At 38.8% G+C, this 17,905-nt stretch overlaps 1 protein-coding gene across 1 annotated transcript in view; it reads right to left on the bottom strand.

The window, feature by feature from the left end:
* The window catches only part of LOC144665183 (uncharacterized), a 320,693-nt gene that overhangs the window by 152,819 nt on the left and 149,969 nt on the right, over window positions 1–17,905 (bottom strand). Inside the window, exons 11-16 of the mRNA XM_078526356.1 lie at window positions 12,527–12,595; window positions 11,732–11,812; window positions 10,236–10,298; window positions 9,310–9,387; window positions 9,008–9,070; window positions 8,158–8,220 (exon numbers count right to left, since the gene is read on the bottom strand). Coding sequence (XP_078382482.1) covers window positions 8,158–8,220; window positions 9,008–9,070; window positions 9,310–9,387; window positions 10,236–10,298; window positions 11,732–11,812; window positions 12,527–12,595 — 417 coding nt within the window. The remainder of the gene's footprint in view (window positions 1–8,157; window positions 8,221–9,007; window positions 9,071–9,309; window positions 9,388–10,235; window positions 10,299–11,731; window positions 11,813–12,526; window positions 12,596–17,905) is intronic.

The following is a 17,905-nucleotide window of genomic DNA, read 5'->3' as shown; positions in this document are numbered from 1 at the left end:
GATCAGGCGTTCTTTTTTCTTTTTACGAAAGCGAGAGGGAAAAAGAACGCCTGATACATTTATTTAACCGGCCGCCAGCCGCCCCCTAATTTAAATAAACTAATGTGTCGTCGAACTGTCAAACCACTCTTTGTAAATGGCGGCAAATTCGAGACTCGGATTTCCACAAGGCGTGAAAAACGTCTGGAGAAAAATTGTACATATGTACCGTGTTGAGATAAAAATGCTTTTAGTAGCAAGGTGAGATGGCGCTTGTGAACATATTTTTATCAGTTGTACTGGATGCCGTCCCTTTATTTCAGCTTACACACACACAAAAAGGAATTCACCGACAAGAGCTGTTCTACGGCAGATAGAATCGATCGCTTTTGTAAACATTCTAACATCTCTGGGATATTGTTTTCGAAGAACAACAAAAACATCTTCACGGAACCAAAATTATTACGCATTGTCGCTCACTCTATTTGTTCTGCCTTCAGAGAGTTACACTTGATATCTGTTAGGGCTTCAGCTAACGTAGAATAGAACTCGTCCTCGCAGTAGACACTGAGTAAACGTGACTCGTCTTTGCCATTACCAGCTTCTGACCGGAAGTCTCGTTGAAATACGACAACCAATCAGTCCATACCGCTCCATTGAGTATTGTTTCTCGACCAATCAGACAAAAAACCAGAATCTGGCTTTTTTACATGACTTTCGACAAGCAAATGTATCATGCCCTCCTTCCCCCGCAGCAGTAGTAGGGAGGGAGGGTATGATTTCAGGTTATCGTTATTGCTAATGGTGGATTTCCACTGACGCGTAATTTTTTACGACAGCTAACGTGCGTGAAAAAATTTAGAGACAATGTATGAACGGCTTGCGTAGACGTTTACGCAAGTGGTTCATAAATTGTCTCTAATTTTTTCACGCACATAAAATTTACGCGTCAGTGGAAATCCACCATGAAGCTCCCTAGTGTCTTCACTAGGAAATGGCTGTTTCCACAAAGTTTAGTCAAGTTACTTGGAGTTATATTGCATCCAAGGTAATTGTAATAAATAATGTGCAGTTTTTATTTAAGAAATAGAAAACATGTTCCGTGTTTCTATCGAGTTTTAGTAGAAACTCAGCTGTGTTCTATTGGAAATCCGCGAATCTGATTGGTTCTCCCACTGTTTTCTATTCGCCGATAGAAAACAGTCGCGCGCGCGAGTAGCTCTTTAAGTGGTAAATTTTCTTGATTTTTGTCTTCAAAGTGCACAATTTTGTATGTTTTGGACTGCAATCCTTAAGAGTTTCTACTAAAACAATTAGACTATTCGCCCTCGTTTTCTATGAGCGATAGTCAACTCGGCTGCGCCTCGTTGACTATTTGCTCATAGAAAACTCGGGCTCGTAGTCTAATTGTTAAATAGAAACACGAGTGGAAGTTTGGGAGAACGAGAAATGCTGTGGGAACACGAGTCGATAGACGAGTGTTTCCACAGCTTTTTCGAGTTCTCCCAAACTTTCACGAGTGTTTCTATAACTCGATAGAAACACGGAAAACATGTTTTCTATTTCTTTTAGAAAACAGCACAAAGAAAATAACGCACATCAAAGTAATATTTAGCGCTTTATTTAACATCAAAACGTAGATTCTCTTCACCTCGCGGTTTTACGTCATGAACAGTAATCAACCAATCATAGTACGGGAGTCGATGAACAGAAATAAATCAACTGTTCAACATTCGCTTCAAGGCTAAAATTCACCGTTGTTTGGCCAAACAAACAAAGAAAACAGGCCCCAAAGTTAACGTAATTATGAGAAATAACTAAGTCGATGGTTTAACTGAAGTCCAGCACTGGAAGGAGTCAAGAATTGTGGTTTTATTCTGTTTTATTTCGCTTCATCGAACTAACCGAATGGTTTGACGACCGACGATCGAGCGACTCGAACCTTGGAGGTGAAAGTGAATTATTTTTCTGTTAAAAGAAGTTTGACTCGGCATTCTGGACGAATATCTTGTCCAGTTGAGGAGCTGTGAATAGTTCTGAAGTGCTGCAAAGCCTAGAATGGAGTGAAGTTGCGCCAATTCATATACTTCTTTGAAAGGTCAGCCGCTTCGATAATTTCTTTCACAGACTATTTTTGAATGTGTAGCGGGCTCTGTAAACATCTTACTCGCTTGTTTTAAAATGTGCAAATATTTGTTTAGTCTTAACCTGGTTTTTGTCAGCTGTGACATTAAAATTTGGCACAATTATTAGTTGTTATTTTTGCATTGCTTATTTTAGCGCCGTGAATATTGATTGCCGTGTCTACGACAACTGTCTGTGTCTCCATCGAGTTATAGAAACACAATTTTTAACCAATCAGCGCACGTATTTACTTTGTGCTATTTTCTAATTAACAATTAGACTACAAGCCCGAGTTTTCTATGAGCAAATAGTCAACGAGGCGCAGCCGAGTTGACTATCGCTCATAGAAAACAAGGGCGAGTAGTCTAATTGTTTTAGTAGAAACTCTAAATGATTGCAGTCCAAAACCTACAATATTGTGCACTTTGAAGACAAAAATCAAGAAAATTTACTGCTTAAAGAGCTACGTGAGCGCGCGACTGTTTTCTATCGGCGAATAGAAAACAGTGGGAGAACCAATCAGATTCGCGGATTTCCAATAGAACACAGCTGAGTTTCTACTAAATATATATAACAGGAAGTTTTAAATCTCATCATACTATTATTATCATACTAACATCTCCACAGAATACATAAATATGTGCTTTAAAAAAAGAAAGAGGCCATGAATAAGTCTGCAAGTAGACTGTAGTGTGTAGACTATAGTAGACCGAGAGATAGCTCCTCCAGATACACCATGTATTATTTTTATTCTGTCACAGAAGACGATTATTTTTCCAGTCAGTTTCCTAGTAAACATTATTCATGGTTTAAACTTTTCATATGTCAATGTATATTCTTCGTTCTTAAAGTGTGCTAGTGAAACTGACGCTAAACACAATGTAAATTCCTCGCTCTAAAAGCGTAATGGCCCAAACACGCGAAACGAAATATGTATATTCCTCGTTCTAATAGCGTGATAGCCTAAACACGTACAACCCAATACAGTACGTATATTATTCGTTCTACTAGTGAAAACCCCAGGTTAGAAAGTGCGGGCCTCGATGCAGTTAAGAGAAGGTACTGGGAGGGAAGTGTTTCAGACAGTGTCGTACGACTCGACAACATATGGCAGGGCCCCTTGCTTGATACAACATAGTGAAAAATTTCGAAGTCTCCATAATGATATGCATTTCTCCACTCGACAAAGACATTTACGACTCGTATCAGGTCGTGTATATTGGACAACCGGTTAGCCTGCGTAACTGGCGGTTTTTTTTTTTTTTTTTTTTTTTTGGGGGGGGGGGGGGGGGGTTTAAAGCGCGCACAAGCAAGCGAGAGGCTTGGGGAGTTCGCCGCTTTCTTGTGCGCGCGTTAAAACCCCAACAAAACCGCCAGCTACGCAGGCCAAACCGGTTTAGCAGGTTCGGTATTCCTCTTGACCGCGTGAATGATAAAAAACGGCGGGAAGTTAGCATTTTGGGAAAAGAAAACGTTGGATAATAAATCTCTTATTAGACATTTTAGTGTGTTAAGGGACGGACCATATTCTATTCTTATACCCCCCCCCCCCCCTCCTCCTCCAAAAAAATAATGGCCAGTCTCTAAAAGTATCGCTGAACGTTTTACTTGTCATTTGTATTTTCGAGCCCGTAGGGCCTGTCGAAATACTGTAAGACTCGTAAAAATATACAGCAATAATACTCACTAAATTGTCTTATAAGATACACGTACTACAACTTAAAACCTTGCGTACAAAGCCACTCTAGCAAACATATCTGTTCTATCAAAATAATATAGTTTTATTATTCATGATAAATGCTCTATTTACAAACTAAATAAACAAGGAAATTTGATTTCTACGATAAAAAATTGACTCCGTCGGTCAAATTGAACCCCTCTAGGCCATGTGAATGACACAGCCATTAATTACACGCTATGTACAATTGCTATTTGAACAGCACTAGTCAAACACAGTATACACTATAGCTTAAGAAAATATTTGTCCTTGCTTTGATTATAAACTGGAAACATCTGTCTCCAGTCAGTCCAAACCTCAATATGAGGTACTTCAATGTCTTTTATTGTCTAAAAAGGCTTTTTAAGCTTTAACATTAGACTATAAAAATATATGTATAAAATTAATATAAAAATAATACATTAAAAAATATTTTGCTTAGGGACAAAAGCCCTGTGTGCGATATCTAACACTTATTGTACTGCGTTCCAGTACAAACAACTGGTATTTACATAGCAGTCTCGCATCTAGTAAAAAAAAAAAGTTTGAATAAACCATCTATCGTACCCTAGAATCTAGAATTTTGCGTCAAAAAATAAACTAAATTGTGAATCTTAGACTCCACATCTATTTATAGTCAGAATGCTTCTAAATAATGACTACAGTTTACACAGTGGAACCTCAAAATAACGAGTCCCTGTTATAACAAATATACTTTCTCAGTGCCTTGGTACTTCGTTATTTAGAGCTTTCACTGTACAGCAACAACCAATTTTTTTCCAATTATAAATTCGTTCAATAAATGTCTTATTAACCTAGCCTACTCAGCATTTTCTGAAAGAACATCAGCCCTCGGTCTTCTCTGTACAGATGTCTCTGCCCTTGATCCATACTACAGTCAACTCTCGCCTTGCGGACACCCCGCTATTGTGGACACTCGCTATTACGGACAAAATCCAGATCCCGGCGAAAGAGTTTGATTGGAATTGACTCCCGCTATTACGGACTCTCGCTATAACGGACAGTAAACGACGCCTCGAGCGTGTCCGCTATAACAAGAGTTGACTGTATTAAAACCTAAGGCTGATAATCTCCCGGAACGGTCATTGCGATTTTTTACCAAAAGATATCTTACATCGGGTCCCTGTTAAGACTGTCCATTGTCCCTTTATTTCTCAGATCCTGTAGCGCGCGAAAATTAGCCAAAAACAAAGCGGAGTTACCCAGTGTCCGATCGTCTGGTAAACAGAGAGACTGTGAACAGTCTAGTGACCGTTATTCAATCGCTGATTAACACTAATCCAGGATTAAAATGTAACAGAGGTTTAAATCCTCTTGTTTAAAGGAGCCAAGTCACGCATGACGCACATTGCAAATTTCACTGAGTCCAAAATGTTTGTCTGTTCATTTCTGGTTTATTTTTACCACTCTGTTGTTTTTACCTCGATAAATTACTTTTTTATCTGGAAGTAGTTTTGTACACTGAAAAAAAAAACTCCGACTTCTTGTTTATCTTGATATTGCTCCTTTAAGTTGCTTGACACTACAGACCTGACTGGACAATATTCTGTAGTTTTAAATTGAAGGTAGCTTTGTACAGTTACACTGAAACAAATACTACTTATAATATTATATTCCTTGATACTGACCTTCGAATTGCTTGTCATTTTAAATCTACTAAGTAGAAACAAAGGTACTTACAATTGAACTCTGCTCAGTTCCTTGCCCCCGGGAGCGGGATAGGGCCGGACATTAATGTTCTCCATTTTTCTCTATAACATAATTACACTGATACAATATTTTGTAAGTTTGACTCAATACTTTTCATTGTCCATATTAACTTGACCCAAATCATTTGCTAAACTACGTTGAATTTTGAGAAAGATGCCTACAGGACTTGAAAATAAATGACAAAATATTTAACAATAAATTTCAATACACTGTAATACTAAATAGCTTCCGTGTTTGTTGCCAGCGGAGTAAGCCATAATATTGTCTTGTGCCTTCTTAGCAGTAAGAGCCACGTTAATTAAATTTTACGAAGTGTCTAAATGACAGCCGGTCAAAGTGTTTTACAATAAACTAAATGAGCGACGATCATTTAGTGTTTTGAAAACCTTGACAGGCTGCGGTCATTTTATCACAGCGTTAATTTTACGGCTTATTAGCCGTGATGTAAACTACACTTCATGTGATAGTCACACTTACTACAACACGCCTTAACGTCTTAGTAAAATTTGGTTCACACACGTTGTAATAATACAATAATTCCACTTTCGTTAAGTCCTGTAGTCAGTTTATGTAAACCAGTTCTAACGTAGACCTCGTTTAAATGATCGGCCCTTAGTTTCTGTCACATTAAATTTGCCATGTCCTAATCAGCCAAACAATTCTTGTCTAATTCGTAGCCGTTATTAAAATCGTCACGCAACACTCACGAGAGGCGTTGCGTGACATCTAAACTAGGAACTCCACAGGAAAGTAGTGATAACCATATTGTCATTAAGTTTAAACTTGCAGTTGATAAGGTAAATTAACTAGCAAGTTGAATTTGGACATTGTGTTAGCTGGCCGTCTGTAAAATCAAACAAAATTAACGTAAATCAACAGTTAATTCACCTCATCAACTTCAAGTTAATCTTAAGTATTCACACATGCCCACCAACACTGATTCACTGAGCATTCCTCAAGAAGAACTCTTATTTTTCTCACTTAACTAAGAAGGCTTGGCACCCTTGCTAAGAAGATACGTCACTGCCTCGGAATTACCTTTCTCTTGTGCAATCATTAGTGGCGTTTCACCATCCGCGTTTCTGGAATTTATGTCAACTCCGTAAGAGAGGATCTTCTCGATAACAGCAGTGTTACCACCATATGAGGCAGAATGCAATGAATTCTCTCCATCGTTGTCTTCTAATGATGGATTAGCGCCCTTTGCCAGCAGATACTCCACAGCCTGTAGCTTGCCATTAGCAGCAGCTAACATCAGTGCTGTGACACCCTCGTTATTTATTGAGTCAATGTTAGGCACGTGACTAAGCATTAACTCAATAATAACAGGGTTGTCACCCTGTGAGGCGTGATGTAACAAATTCCATCCATTGTTGTCTTCTAATGATGGATTAGCGCCCTTTGCCAGCAGACACTTCACAGCCTGAAGCTTGTCATGACGAGCAGCTATCATTAGTGCTGTGGAACCCTTGTTAGTTATTGAGTCAATGCTAGGAACGTGACTAAGCATTAATTCAATAATAACAGGGTTGCCACCCTGTGAGGCAGCATGCAACAAATTCCATCCATCGTTGTCTTTCAAGGATGGATCAGCCCCCTTTTTAAGCAGATACTCCACAGCCTGTAGCTTGTCATAATAAGCAGCTATCATCAGTGCAGTGGAACCCTTGTTATTTATTGAGTCAATGCTAGGCACGTGACTAAGCATTAACTCAATAATAACAGGGTTGCCACCCTGTGAGGCAGCATGCAACAAATTCCATCCATCGTTGTTTTCTAATGATGGATTAGCGCCCTTTGCCAGCAGATTCTCCACAGCCTGTAGCTTGTCATTAACAGCAGCTATCATCAGTGGCGTTATACCTCGACCATCTCTGCAGTCAATGGAAAATACACGAGATAGCAAGGATTCAATTTTGGTAACATCACCGTCCTCTGCCGCATCGTGAAGTGAATTCCATTCATTTTTATCCTTGTCAACAAAATCGCTGCCTAAAATAATTGATAAAAATCAAAATTAAAGATACAGATGAGTGATTTTTGTACGAGATGGCGGAGATGCAATGGACGTGGCCCAGCTGACGCCAAAAAAATAACTCGTGAAAACATCCAGCTGTGTCGTACAACATCTCGCTGAATTAACCTTCTTAATCCAGTGAACACGAGTATGTAACTTTAATACAACCAATTTTAACCTATACAGTGTTGATTAACCACACGATTAAAATTGATAGAAGTGTACATCATTTTTGATTAAATAAATACTCCCATTCTACTGGCTATTTGTCGGACAAATTTTAAACATTTTCTCAATAAATACCTAGTGTATTACAGCAAACTTTCACTTTCGAGCACTTGCGTATTGGCAGTTCTGTACAACTATCAGAAAATTGATAAAGTATTTTATTATTGTTCCACTACATCAATGATTACACTAAAGTTAAAATTTCATTAGAATATTCCCCTGTATTCCACTGCAAATAGAGATGAAGACAGTTTGTCTTGTAATTATTTATTGTGAGCAAATGTACTTATTAATAAACAGCACAGTTGCTCTTATACATCAATGTAAACTATATTACAGAGTCAGCACTTTGAGTGCATACCTGTTGCAGACACTTGTTCTGTGTAATCTGAGGGGGTTTGTGAAGCTGTACTTTCATCTGAATCTGATGAGAATGAACAAAGCATCGTCACTGACTGTAAGGTTACAAAATTGCATATGACGTTAATAAACAAAACCCCAAAGGTGGGGTGGGGTGGGGGGTTTGCAGCTAGGGTGATTTTAAGGGGATATTTAATTGAAGCCCCACTCAGGGAGTGGTCAATTCAGTAGAACATCCATCCATGTATTATTTTGTGAAGTAAAAACAGCAAAATAATTGTTACTGACAACAAAGTAATGAGAAGTTTTTTAAACAGAAATGATACAAAAACAAACAGAATACAATAGCTGATAATTATATTTAGTTTATAAGGTCTACTTATTTAAGATCCAGCACTACTGCTCACTGGTTTGTCACTGTGGTTTTGTCAATAGTACACTTACATCAACAAAGAGGGCAGCCTCAAATTACTACCCTTATCAGTTGAGAATGCAACGAGGGAAGTTTTGCGCCCATACATGTATGTGGTCTTTAAAGTGGTATTAAAGAATAAAGAGATTTTGAAATTTTACAGTGGAGGCCCAGGACCTGGACCCCATATTACCCCACTTTGTATGATAGCAGGTATTTTTATAAATTATTCCTCGTAAAACTACAGTTAATGCACTAGCTTTATCTTGAGGGGGGTTATGCTATTAAATTTAAGACCAAAAGGTTAAAATGCTCATATAGAGGGGCATTATATTATATATAGCAGGGAATATCCATATTATCTCACCAGTAAACCCCCACCCCACCCTTGTTGGGTGCATCTGTACAGCACTGTTGCTCATATAATACTTCAACACACCTGTTGAGGAGTCTTCTTCTGTGCATTCTTTAGAGGTTTGAGAGGATGTGCTTTCATCTGAATCTGATGAGAATTAATGGACATGTATAGTAACTGACATTATTACCTACATGTATGACATAATTTACAAAACCACAAAGAAAAATTAATGATTATAAATTTTAATAGATGTCTGCACATTAAATTCAAGTGGATGCTGCAAGGTAAAACGAAATGGAATGGGGAAGACCTTATATACCGGTAGTAACAGATAAAGGCTTTTACAGTCAGCACAGAATTACAATAATAAAGGACACACTCACCTACTGAAACCTCTCCCGTTTTCCTTTTTTCTCTTGTGTCCGTCAAAGAGGAGGGAGAACCTGTTTTTACATCTTGATCTGAAAGAAAATTATACACATCAATGGTACACGGATAAGTGGATAAGTCTTCATTTGGGTCTATTTCTTTCTCTATTTTTTGGCATGAAGCAACTACAAGTATTTCAGTCTACCCCTCCCAGGATGGGATGCTAGCCCATTGCAGGGTAGCCCCCACATTAAATTTGCTGCCACTCTAGCTGCTAATCACCTGAGTGAAGATGGGAACTATACAAGACCAAGATAAGGTTCCTGATTAAGTGCGCAATGCAGTGACCACAGCCAGGGCTAGAATCCCGCAACTACCACTCAGTCCAGAGTATAGTAAAGTGTGCTACTATTAGGCAACTGCAGCTCCCTGTTAACATTACATACTGTTGAAACAGTGATTATAGCTTATTTTTTATCATTACTTTGAGAATAGTTTAAAAAATGTATAATTTTATCTATTTGTATAGATCTATATAAAAGAAAAGCCGTCCGTCGTGGTGTATGGATATTTTCTGGATTTTCCAAAAGCGCCGCATTGGTACTGCAGAGCTTATTTTGGGGCGGCGCTTATTCGAGGGCGGTGGTTATTCGGGGGCGGCGCTTATTCGATTTGATATGTTTATGTTATTGCTCAGAAACGGAGCAAAAGCCAGCAAAAATAAATTCATTACAATGTTTCACTTATGTAAACAAACCTGCACGCGAATTTTGGAGTTGTTTTGGCAATGTTTATTTTTAGCCAAAATCACTTCTGCCGTTTTTGCACCAGTAAACCCCCAGTCCCCACACCACTCCTTTGCTCATTTAAAATGAATGGCCCCTCATTAGGTGCATCTGTACTTAAACAGCACTGTTGCTCATGTAATGTTTGAACACACCTGTTGCAGAGTCTTCTTGTCCACATTCTGAAGAGGTTTGTGAAGCTGTACTTTTATCCGAATCTGGTGGGAATGGACAATGCATCGTCACTGATCATGTCATTAATCATTAATTATTAATCATTAATTACCTACATACATATGTATGACATGATTAACAGAACGGGAAAGCCTCAAGCCAGTTGACCCATACTGCTGTAGCTTATTGGGATGCTAGTCCATCGCAGGGTACCCTCCCACCATTATTACACTGGTACAGAGAGAGGCACTATGAGAGTAAAGCATATTGTCCATGAACACAGCACAATGACTTCAGCTGAGCTCAAACCTGGACTGCTTGATCCAGAGTCGGGTGTGCTAACCATTAAAGGTCACTGCGCCGCCCACCACAAATTAGCCAAACAGCAAAATAAAAAATAAATTTTTGTTGAGTTCAAATAGATGCTGCTAACTTAAATGAAAGTTATAATTATTAGCCTACAGCTAGCTAAGGTAGCTTGCAGTTATAAGCCTTTATATTGGAATACCGTAATGATTCGATTTAGCGCCCTCCTTCCAAAATATAAGCGCCCCCCTACGAATGTGTTTTTGTAAATAAGCGCTCTTATTCCAATAAGCGCCCCCATTCTTATTAGTGCCCCCATTCTTATAAGCACCCCTATTCTAATAAGTGCCCCGATTGTGGATAACTGCCCCTACTGAAGTCTTTAACGCCAACTAGATAAACTCCTGACTGTTCACCGTACAGTTCATGTATTTATATAATGCCATAGAAAATACAGCCAATCAGAATACAGGAAAGCCGTTGTATATTCGACGGTATTCAACCCAACCTTTCCATCGTGCACTGCAATCTTATTCTCGATGAAATTTAGTGAGCGTATTTTCTAGCTATGGCATGGTATAAAATAGTTACACAACACTTTCTCGTGGTATACTATGGAATATCCCACGAGTCACTTGTATTTTCTCGGTATACACACGAGCCTTTAGGAGAGTATACCACTCGAAAGCGTTGCATAACTAGTATATATTTACTGCTGAAATTTACAATTATTTTAAAAGTAACTGAACTTATAATAATTTCTAACTGTTACGGTTTCTGTTATTGTTAGATTGTTTCTCAAAAAATTAAATAAGCACCCTGTCCCAAATAAGCGCCCTGTCTCGAATAAGCGCCCTCCCTTGAGGTGCCAAAAGTAAATAAGCGCCCCGGAGGCTAAATCGAATCATTACGGTAAGGAATTTGTGGCTCACCAGTCATGATGTCATACGAGCCATTCAGGGTAGCCTAAACAACACTTTGTTAGTCTAAATAGCACTTTGGTTAGCCTTATACTAACAGTAAAGGTAGCTTGCGGTTAGCCTTATTTATTGTGATTTAGAGTAATTCTGGTAAGGATAGCTCACATGTCTTGCTGGTTCACACTGTGTACTAACTCATTTAAAACTGTCAAATGTTTGTACATAGAGTTGACACACAAGCATTCAGGTACCTGTTGCTAACACTCCAACTTTGTTCATCTTCTTAAATCTTGTTTTGCTTGTCGTGGGTGGAGCTGAATTTCTTTTCTGATCTGAGGGTGATGGAAAAAAAAATGAATTATCCTGGACTTCTGGTTGTACATGCACTGGAGCCCTTTCATTAAACAAATAAAGTAAAATGTGTAGTTCCAGAAAATATCCATACTCCCCCCACAGAAGGGATTGGAAATTTCCTGGGAGAGAGAGGGGGGGGGGGGTGGTGGGGGTCTCAAAGACCAAAAATTTTACAGAAATGTATGAAATTTAACTGGAATTTCCAGAGGGGTGGGGGGTTCTTTTAAAAATCCCTTCCGTGGGAAAGGTATGGATATTTTATGGAACTACACGATGAACTCAAAAGTAAACTTTACACTTATCAAACAACTATTCAGCAGATGCTCAGCAAAAGTTTATCACCAGACGTTTTTAAAAAAGGTACATACATGTAAGGGAGGAGGGGGGGGGGGTGAGCTTGTGCACATAAAAACAAAACTATAAAATAGACTGTTGAGAATGTTTTGCTGTTTTATAATAATACATGTCCACAAAAAATGAGTATAAAAAGAAAAAGAAAAGCCAGGGGCAAATCACACCCATAACATATGCCAGGTTAGCTCAACATGATTGTTTTCTTGTTCACATTTAGTCCTGGATTAATTCAGTTTTGATTAAAGGATAAAAGATAAGTTGCAATGAGCTCTAGAGAGGGGAGTTCAAAGAGTGGGGAGGGAGGTGGAGAACAGAGCCTTAACATTACAGATCCACACCTGTTGACGACTTCCCTTTTGTTCCTGTGGCAGTTGAGGAAATGGGAGAAACTGTCTTTCCATCTTGACCTGTTGAGATAAAAAAATGCAATAATATATCAGAGATAAGCTGATTTCAGCTGAGTGAAAATACCGGTATATAAAAAGCAAATTGTTTCACTGGATGTGTTTGTGCAAAAAGTAGGGTAATCGCTTAATTAAACTCTAATTTTCTCGAGTTAAATCAAAGTTTATCATATTACTAAATGATAGGTGAAAGTTCTCCTGAAGTTTGAAAGCCATCACAACAAAGCCAAAGAAGTTATAATGAAAAGTTTGACATGGACAAGCTTGCTCTAAATAACTTCGGAGCCACCTTAAATGCTGCTACTGTAAGTGAAAGCTTTAGAATGTGGTTGTGATAATAGGCCTAAGAAAAAAATAACAAATACTCTGTTCCTGCTAAAAGGATCTTATATAACTAGCTAGTCAGAATACTTTTACTTTTTACGAGGTGCCCCAGGGGTATACTGGTCAATACTTTCCTTGCTCCAAATGCAAACTACATGTAATATCCAGTCAAACCCGTATTAAGCAGCCACCCTCTATTAAAAGGCCAGTTGTCAAAGTCCCGAAAGTATATATTGCAAGTATAATACTGTACATGTAGTTAAAACTCTTATTTAGTGCCACTTGTACACAGCCGCAGCCACCTTTTAGCCATCGCATTAATAATAATAATAATAATAATAATAATCATTTGTATAGCGCCCTTTCCATACGTTCAAGGGCGCTTGACAATGTTAAAAAGTAAAATATAAATTAAATAAATTACAATTTACTTTGAGTTTAAAAAAAAAATAAAATAAAATAAAATAAAATATGATTAATATAAAAAGGCCTCTCTAAGTCTTGATAATTTTAAAAAGTAAAATATTAATTAAGTAATTTACAATTTATTTTGGATTAAAAAATAAAATATGATTAATATAAAAAGGCCTCTCTAAAAAGCAATGTTTTAAGTTCTTTTTTAAAAACGTCAAGTGATTTAATAAGTTTAAGTTTCTTTGGAAGCGCATTCCACAGTCTGGGGGCAGCAACTTTAAAAGATCGTTCTCCATAAGACTTCAAGTTTGTTTTCGGTACAACCAACAGATTCATTGATGATGATCTAAGTTGCCTGGTCGGTGTATAGTGCTGGAGTAGATCAATTAAGTATTGTGGTGCCATGCCATTCAGCGCTTTATACGTAAGAAGTAGTATCTTATATTTGAGGATTAGTCTATTGTTGTTATCTCTGTTAGAGCGGTTTTCACTTGAGTTTCGAAAGTAATTCATATTTGCTTTAGTTATGCATTACTACACTTAGTGATTGGTTTAAAAATCTTGTGCCACTTTCTTAACCAATCAGAAGTGAAACCAAAACCAATCATAATTCGCTCGCACATGTTTTCACACGCATTGTGTTTTGATTGGTTGACTGCAATGTCTGTGTTTGTTTTGTTTTGATTGGCCAGAATGATTACTTAGGTTTGGGTTTTACAAGACTCAGTTGAAAACCACTAAAAGCAGCCACCAAGACTTAGAATATGACTTGTGTAGTTTTGACCAGGAAAGATTCCGAAATAGAAAGTCGCAACTGATAAAAACATTTTTAAAAAACACACGCTCATTATCATCTTGACTGATTCCGTTGTCACTAAAGCTAAGTGTTAAGATTTAGATTTTCTGGCAATAAAGTGATGATTCTACCACGCCATATGCTAATTTCTAACAAGCCCCTATTAAGCAACCAACCTCTTCGCTTAATAGTGGTTCAACTGTATATCATATCTAGACAGTATAAAATGCACTAGCACACACCTGTTAGTGGTACTGTGTTATTATTCATCTGTGCTTCATTGCCGTCTAAAGAGATTACAGCTTCTACCTTCACAGTCATTCCTCCATCTTGATCTTATGGGAGAGAATATAAATAATTTTAATTTCTTATTATTTTGATTGTGTGGTTCCAGAAAATATCCATCCCCTCCACAGAAGGGATTTGCCCTATGATCCCCCCACCCCCACCCTCTGGAAATTCCAAAATAGCTTCATACATTGCTTTAAAGTTTTGGGTCTTAATGACCCCCCTTCTCCCGGCCGGAATTTCGAATCCCTTCTGTCGGGGGGGGGGGAGTATGGATATTTTCTGGAACCACACATTATAATGGTCACTGTAAATTTTTAGGATAGCCTTACTTTTTGGCACATTTCCTGGACATTCCAAAATTAATTTGGATCCCAAAAGAGACATCTGTTCAAATCAAACAGCTACTAAATATGCCATCCACTTACTATGGTGCGTAAAACTGAATTATTCTTACCGTTGGTGAAAATAATCAATAAATACATTTACCTGTCAGTGAAAGATTTAAGGGGACAGCTTTACGTTGCCTTTGAACCAACTCGTGTATCATTTCCTTAAATCGCTCGCATTCTTTCTGCCAGTTGTAAATTTTTCCATACTGTTCTCTGAGATGAATAGCATGGGCATTTCTCTCTTCTGCTTTCAGCTCAGATAAATCATGGATTCTTCTCGCCCACTCCTCTGGCTTATCGGAATTGACTACCACAGACTTCCCACCTTTCACATCCTTTAATGCTTTAGCTATTCCACATTCACTAGACACAAGAACTGGGACACCAGCCGATATTGCTTCCAGGGCTACCAGACCGAAGCCTTCTGTGCGGGATGGCATGACTATTACATCAGCTTGACGAAGCATTTTTTTCATTTTTTCATAGTCACAATAGCCACGGATGTTTAGTTGGTTCTTTGCTATTTTTGTTTCGTTGAGAAACCACTTCTGTATTTTTTTTTGTTCACCATGTGGAGAGCCAACAAAAGTCAATTCATATTTCCTCCCAAGAGAAGCAAGCGCCTTTGCTATGATGTCATAACCCTTGAGTTCAAAATCTTCAAAACTTCCACGACCAAACATAAAGACACTAAACTCCTCTGCTGGAAGAAATTTGACCGGCCTTTGAATGACAAACTTCTCAAACATTCCAGGTGTAATAACTTCTACTCTGATGTCTGGAAGCAGTTTGCTGTATTTTCTTTGTAGTAGAGAGCCCACAGCAACAACCAGGTCGGCTGCTTCGCAAAGCTCTATTTCTCGTTCACTCTTCTCTTCGCTTTCTTCAATTGCATCTGATGTGGCGCCACTTTCCTGTTTGTGTTTTCCCAGGTCTTCGCAGAATACATAAACAAATTGAACCCACCAGCATTTTGCCCTGTCCGAAATAAAATGAGCAGCACTTCCAAACTTTCGTCCATGTCCAACGACGACATGAGGATATGGAAGATCTGATGGCGGCATTTTCAGTCCTTCCATGAGATCAGCAGATCCTGGAAGACGTCGAGCGGTGATCAAATTCACTCCCTGTTTGCTCGCATCTTGTCTGTCTTCTTCGCTGCTACTGCAAACATAGCAGTGGATTTTTATCTTGCCTGTCGATGCTTTAGCCAGATTCACCGCAAACTCTCTGTTGAAAGTCGACAGACCTCCCTTCGAGGATCCCCACTCGTCGCAGATGAACAAGACATCGATACACTGAGAAACATCGCGAGGAACATGTACCACGACACAACGATTTTGCCCAGGCTGCTTCGAATCATCCTTGTCGGCTGCATGGAATACTCTATCTTCCCCGGCGTCTTGCAAGCGAATTGCAGCTATGGAAGCTACTGTTCCCATTTCGCCTCCATTCCAAACACATTATATTACACTGGAATGAAATCTAGCGATGCTTTTCCGCGATCTAAAGCAAACACTTTGTGAAATAAACTTCCGTGTCTATTATGTACGAAATGAACAACTTCTAATCCATTCCATAGCCGCTCCCACCTCTCAGGTTTCACACGTGAGTATCTTGACCAAATTTGGCGCGCCGAGTCCGGTCTTCGTCCCTCCCCGAGATCTCCCGAGAAGTTAAGAAGAAGTGCGCTCGGAACAAGTTCGGAAAATAAACCCGCTCTACTTCACAGAACGGTCACAGCGGTCAAACGCAAAAAAAACCTGCAAAACTTGTCACCGCCACTTCCTATTTCGACACTATCGGTTTTTAAGCGATGACGTAGTCAACGCTTTATGTCGGGGAACGATACCCCAACCGAGAAACACTGGGAACTAGTAGATACATGGATGGGAACTTTAAACTGCAGAAATAAATGAGACGTGAACAGAGATCAAGTTTAACACAACAAGAAATCGCCGCGAAGGACAGACAGCAAAATACTCCCGGGAAGTAAGAAAGGACTAACACAAAAATATAAACGAAAGGAAAAAACTATCCAGTTCTATAATATTCAGTAAACAGAACATTTCTGCAATTGGCCTGTAAAGTCTGTAAACAACTACGAGACCGCGTTTGACGTTGGTCAATCGAGAAGTATCACGTATCGTGTGTCAGGCTATATCCAGATGTCACGCCTCAAGCTAAGATAACGCAACGTGTGTTGAAAAATCATTCAATACAAAAGTTGCATTCTTCTTTTATTACTGGTGGTAACCACAGGTTAGAAAGTGCGGGCCTCGATGCAGTTAAGAGAAGGTACTGGGAGGGAAGTGTTTCAGACAATTGTCGATAAATCACTGGACAAAAGAAAATTATTCCGAGTCAGGTCGAGTAACGCGTCACGCTTAAGTCACGAATGTTTTTAATCGTTTCCTATTGCCGCGAACCAATCAGAGTTGTTTTTTTGATTGACAGTTTTGCGTAGTGTAGTCGAGCACGCGGTGTGAATTGAGATGTGATTTTCCTCCGTCGGCAAACTCGCTTTGTTGTCAGTGTTATAAGGAATTTCTCGAGAATAACCGTTGTTGGAATCATTCGCTTTTCCGTAGTTTATCTGTGATACAATCACAGCAGATCTTCTCAAAAGCAACACCTATAAAACAACGTCTGCAAAACAGAACAGAAGCAGCAAGACAGAAGCCTCGACCTAATGTGACAAACTGTTGATTTTTCGCATTCTTATCGCTCTTGAAGACAAGATTTTTCTCTTCCGGTGTTACGACAAACTGTCGTGATTGACACATTTTTTGCATTCCGATCGTTCTTAGTGGAAGAACAAAATTTTCAACTTCCGGTTTGCAGATAGCCTTTATAAACGTGGCACGCACGCGTAATACTCAATCCGCTGGTCACTGTCAAGATTAGGCTTGCGGGCCTGTCTTGGTCCCGCAATAATACATTATTTTTTGACAAATATCCTGTTAATTATTTAAGACCCCCTTGGTAATCGTCATCGCATCTGCATGAATTGCGAATCAGAGTTCCTTTCTTTTTCGCTGATATACTTGACAAGAAAATCTCAGCTGCAGGGAAATTTAAAGGTTCTTCTATCAGGGT

This window comes from Oculina patagonica, chromosome 9, assembly GCF_052425735.1.
Source record: "Oculina patagonica isolate OP01 chromosome 9, crgOcupat, whole genome shotgun sequence".
NCBI lineage: Eukaryota > Metazoa > Cnidaria > Anthozoa > Scleractinia > Oculinidae > Oculina > Oculina patagonica.
Note: the sequence above shows the minus strand (reverse complement) of the source record. Positions and strands in the feature narration are given on the sequence as shown.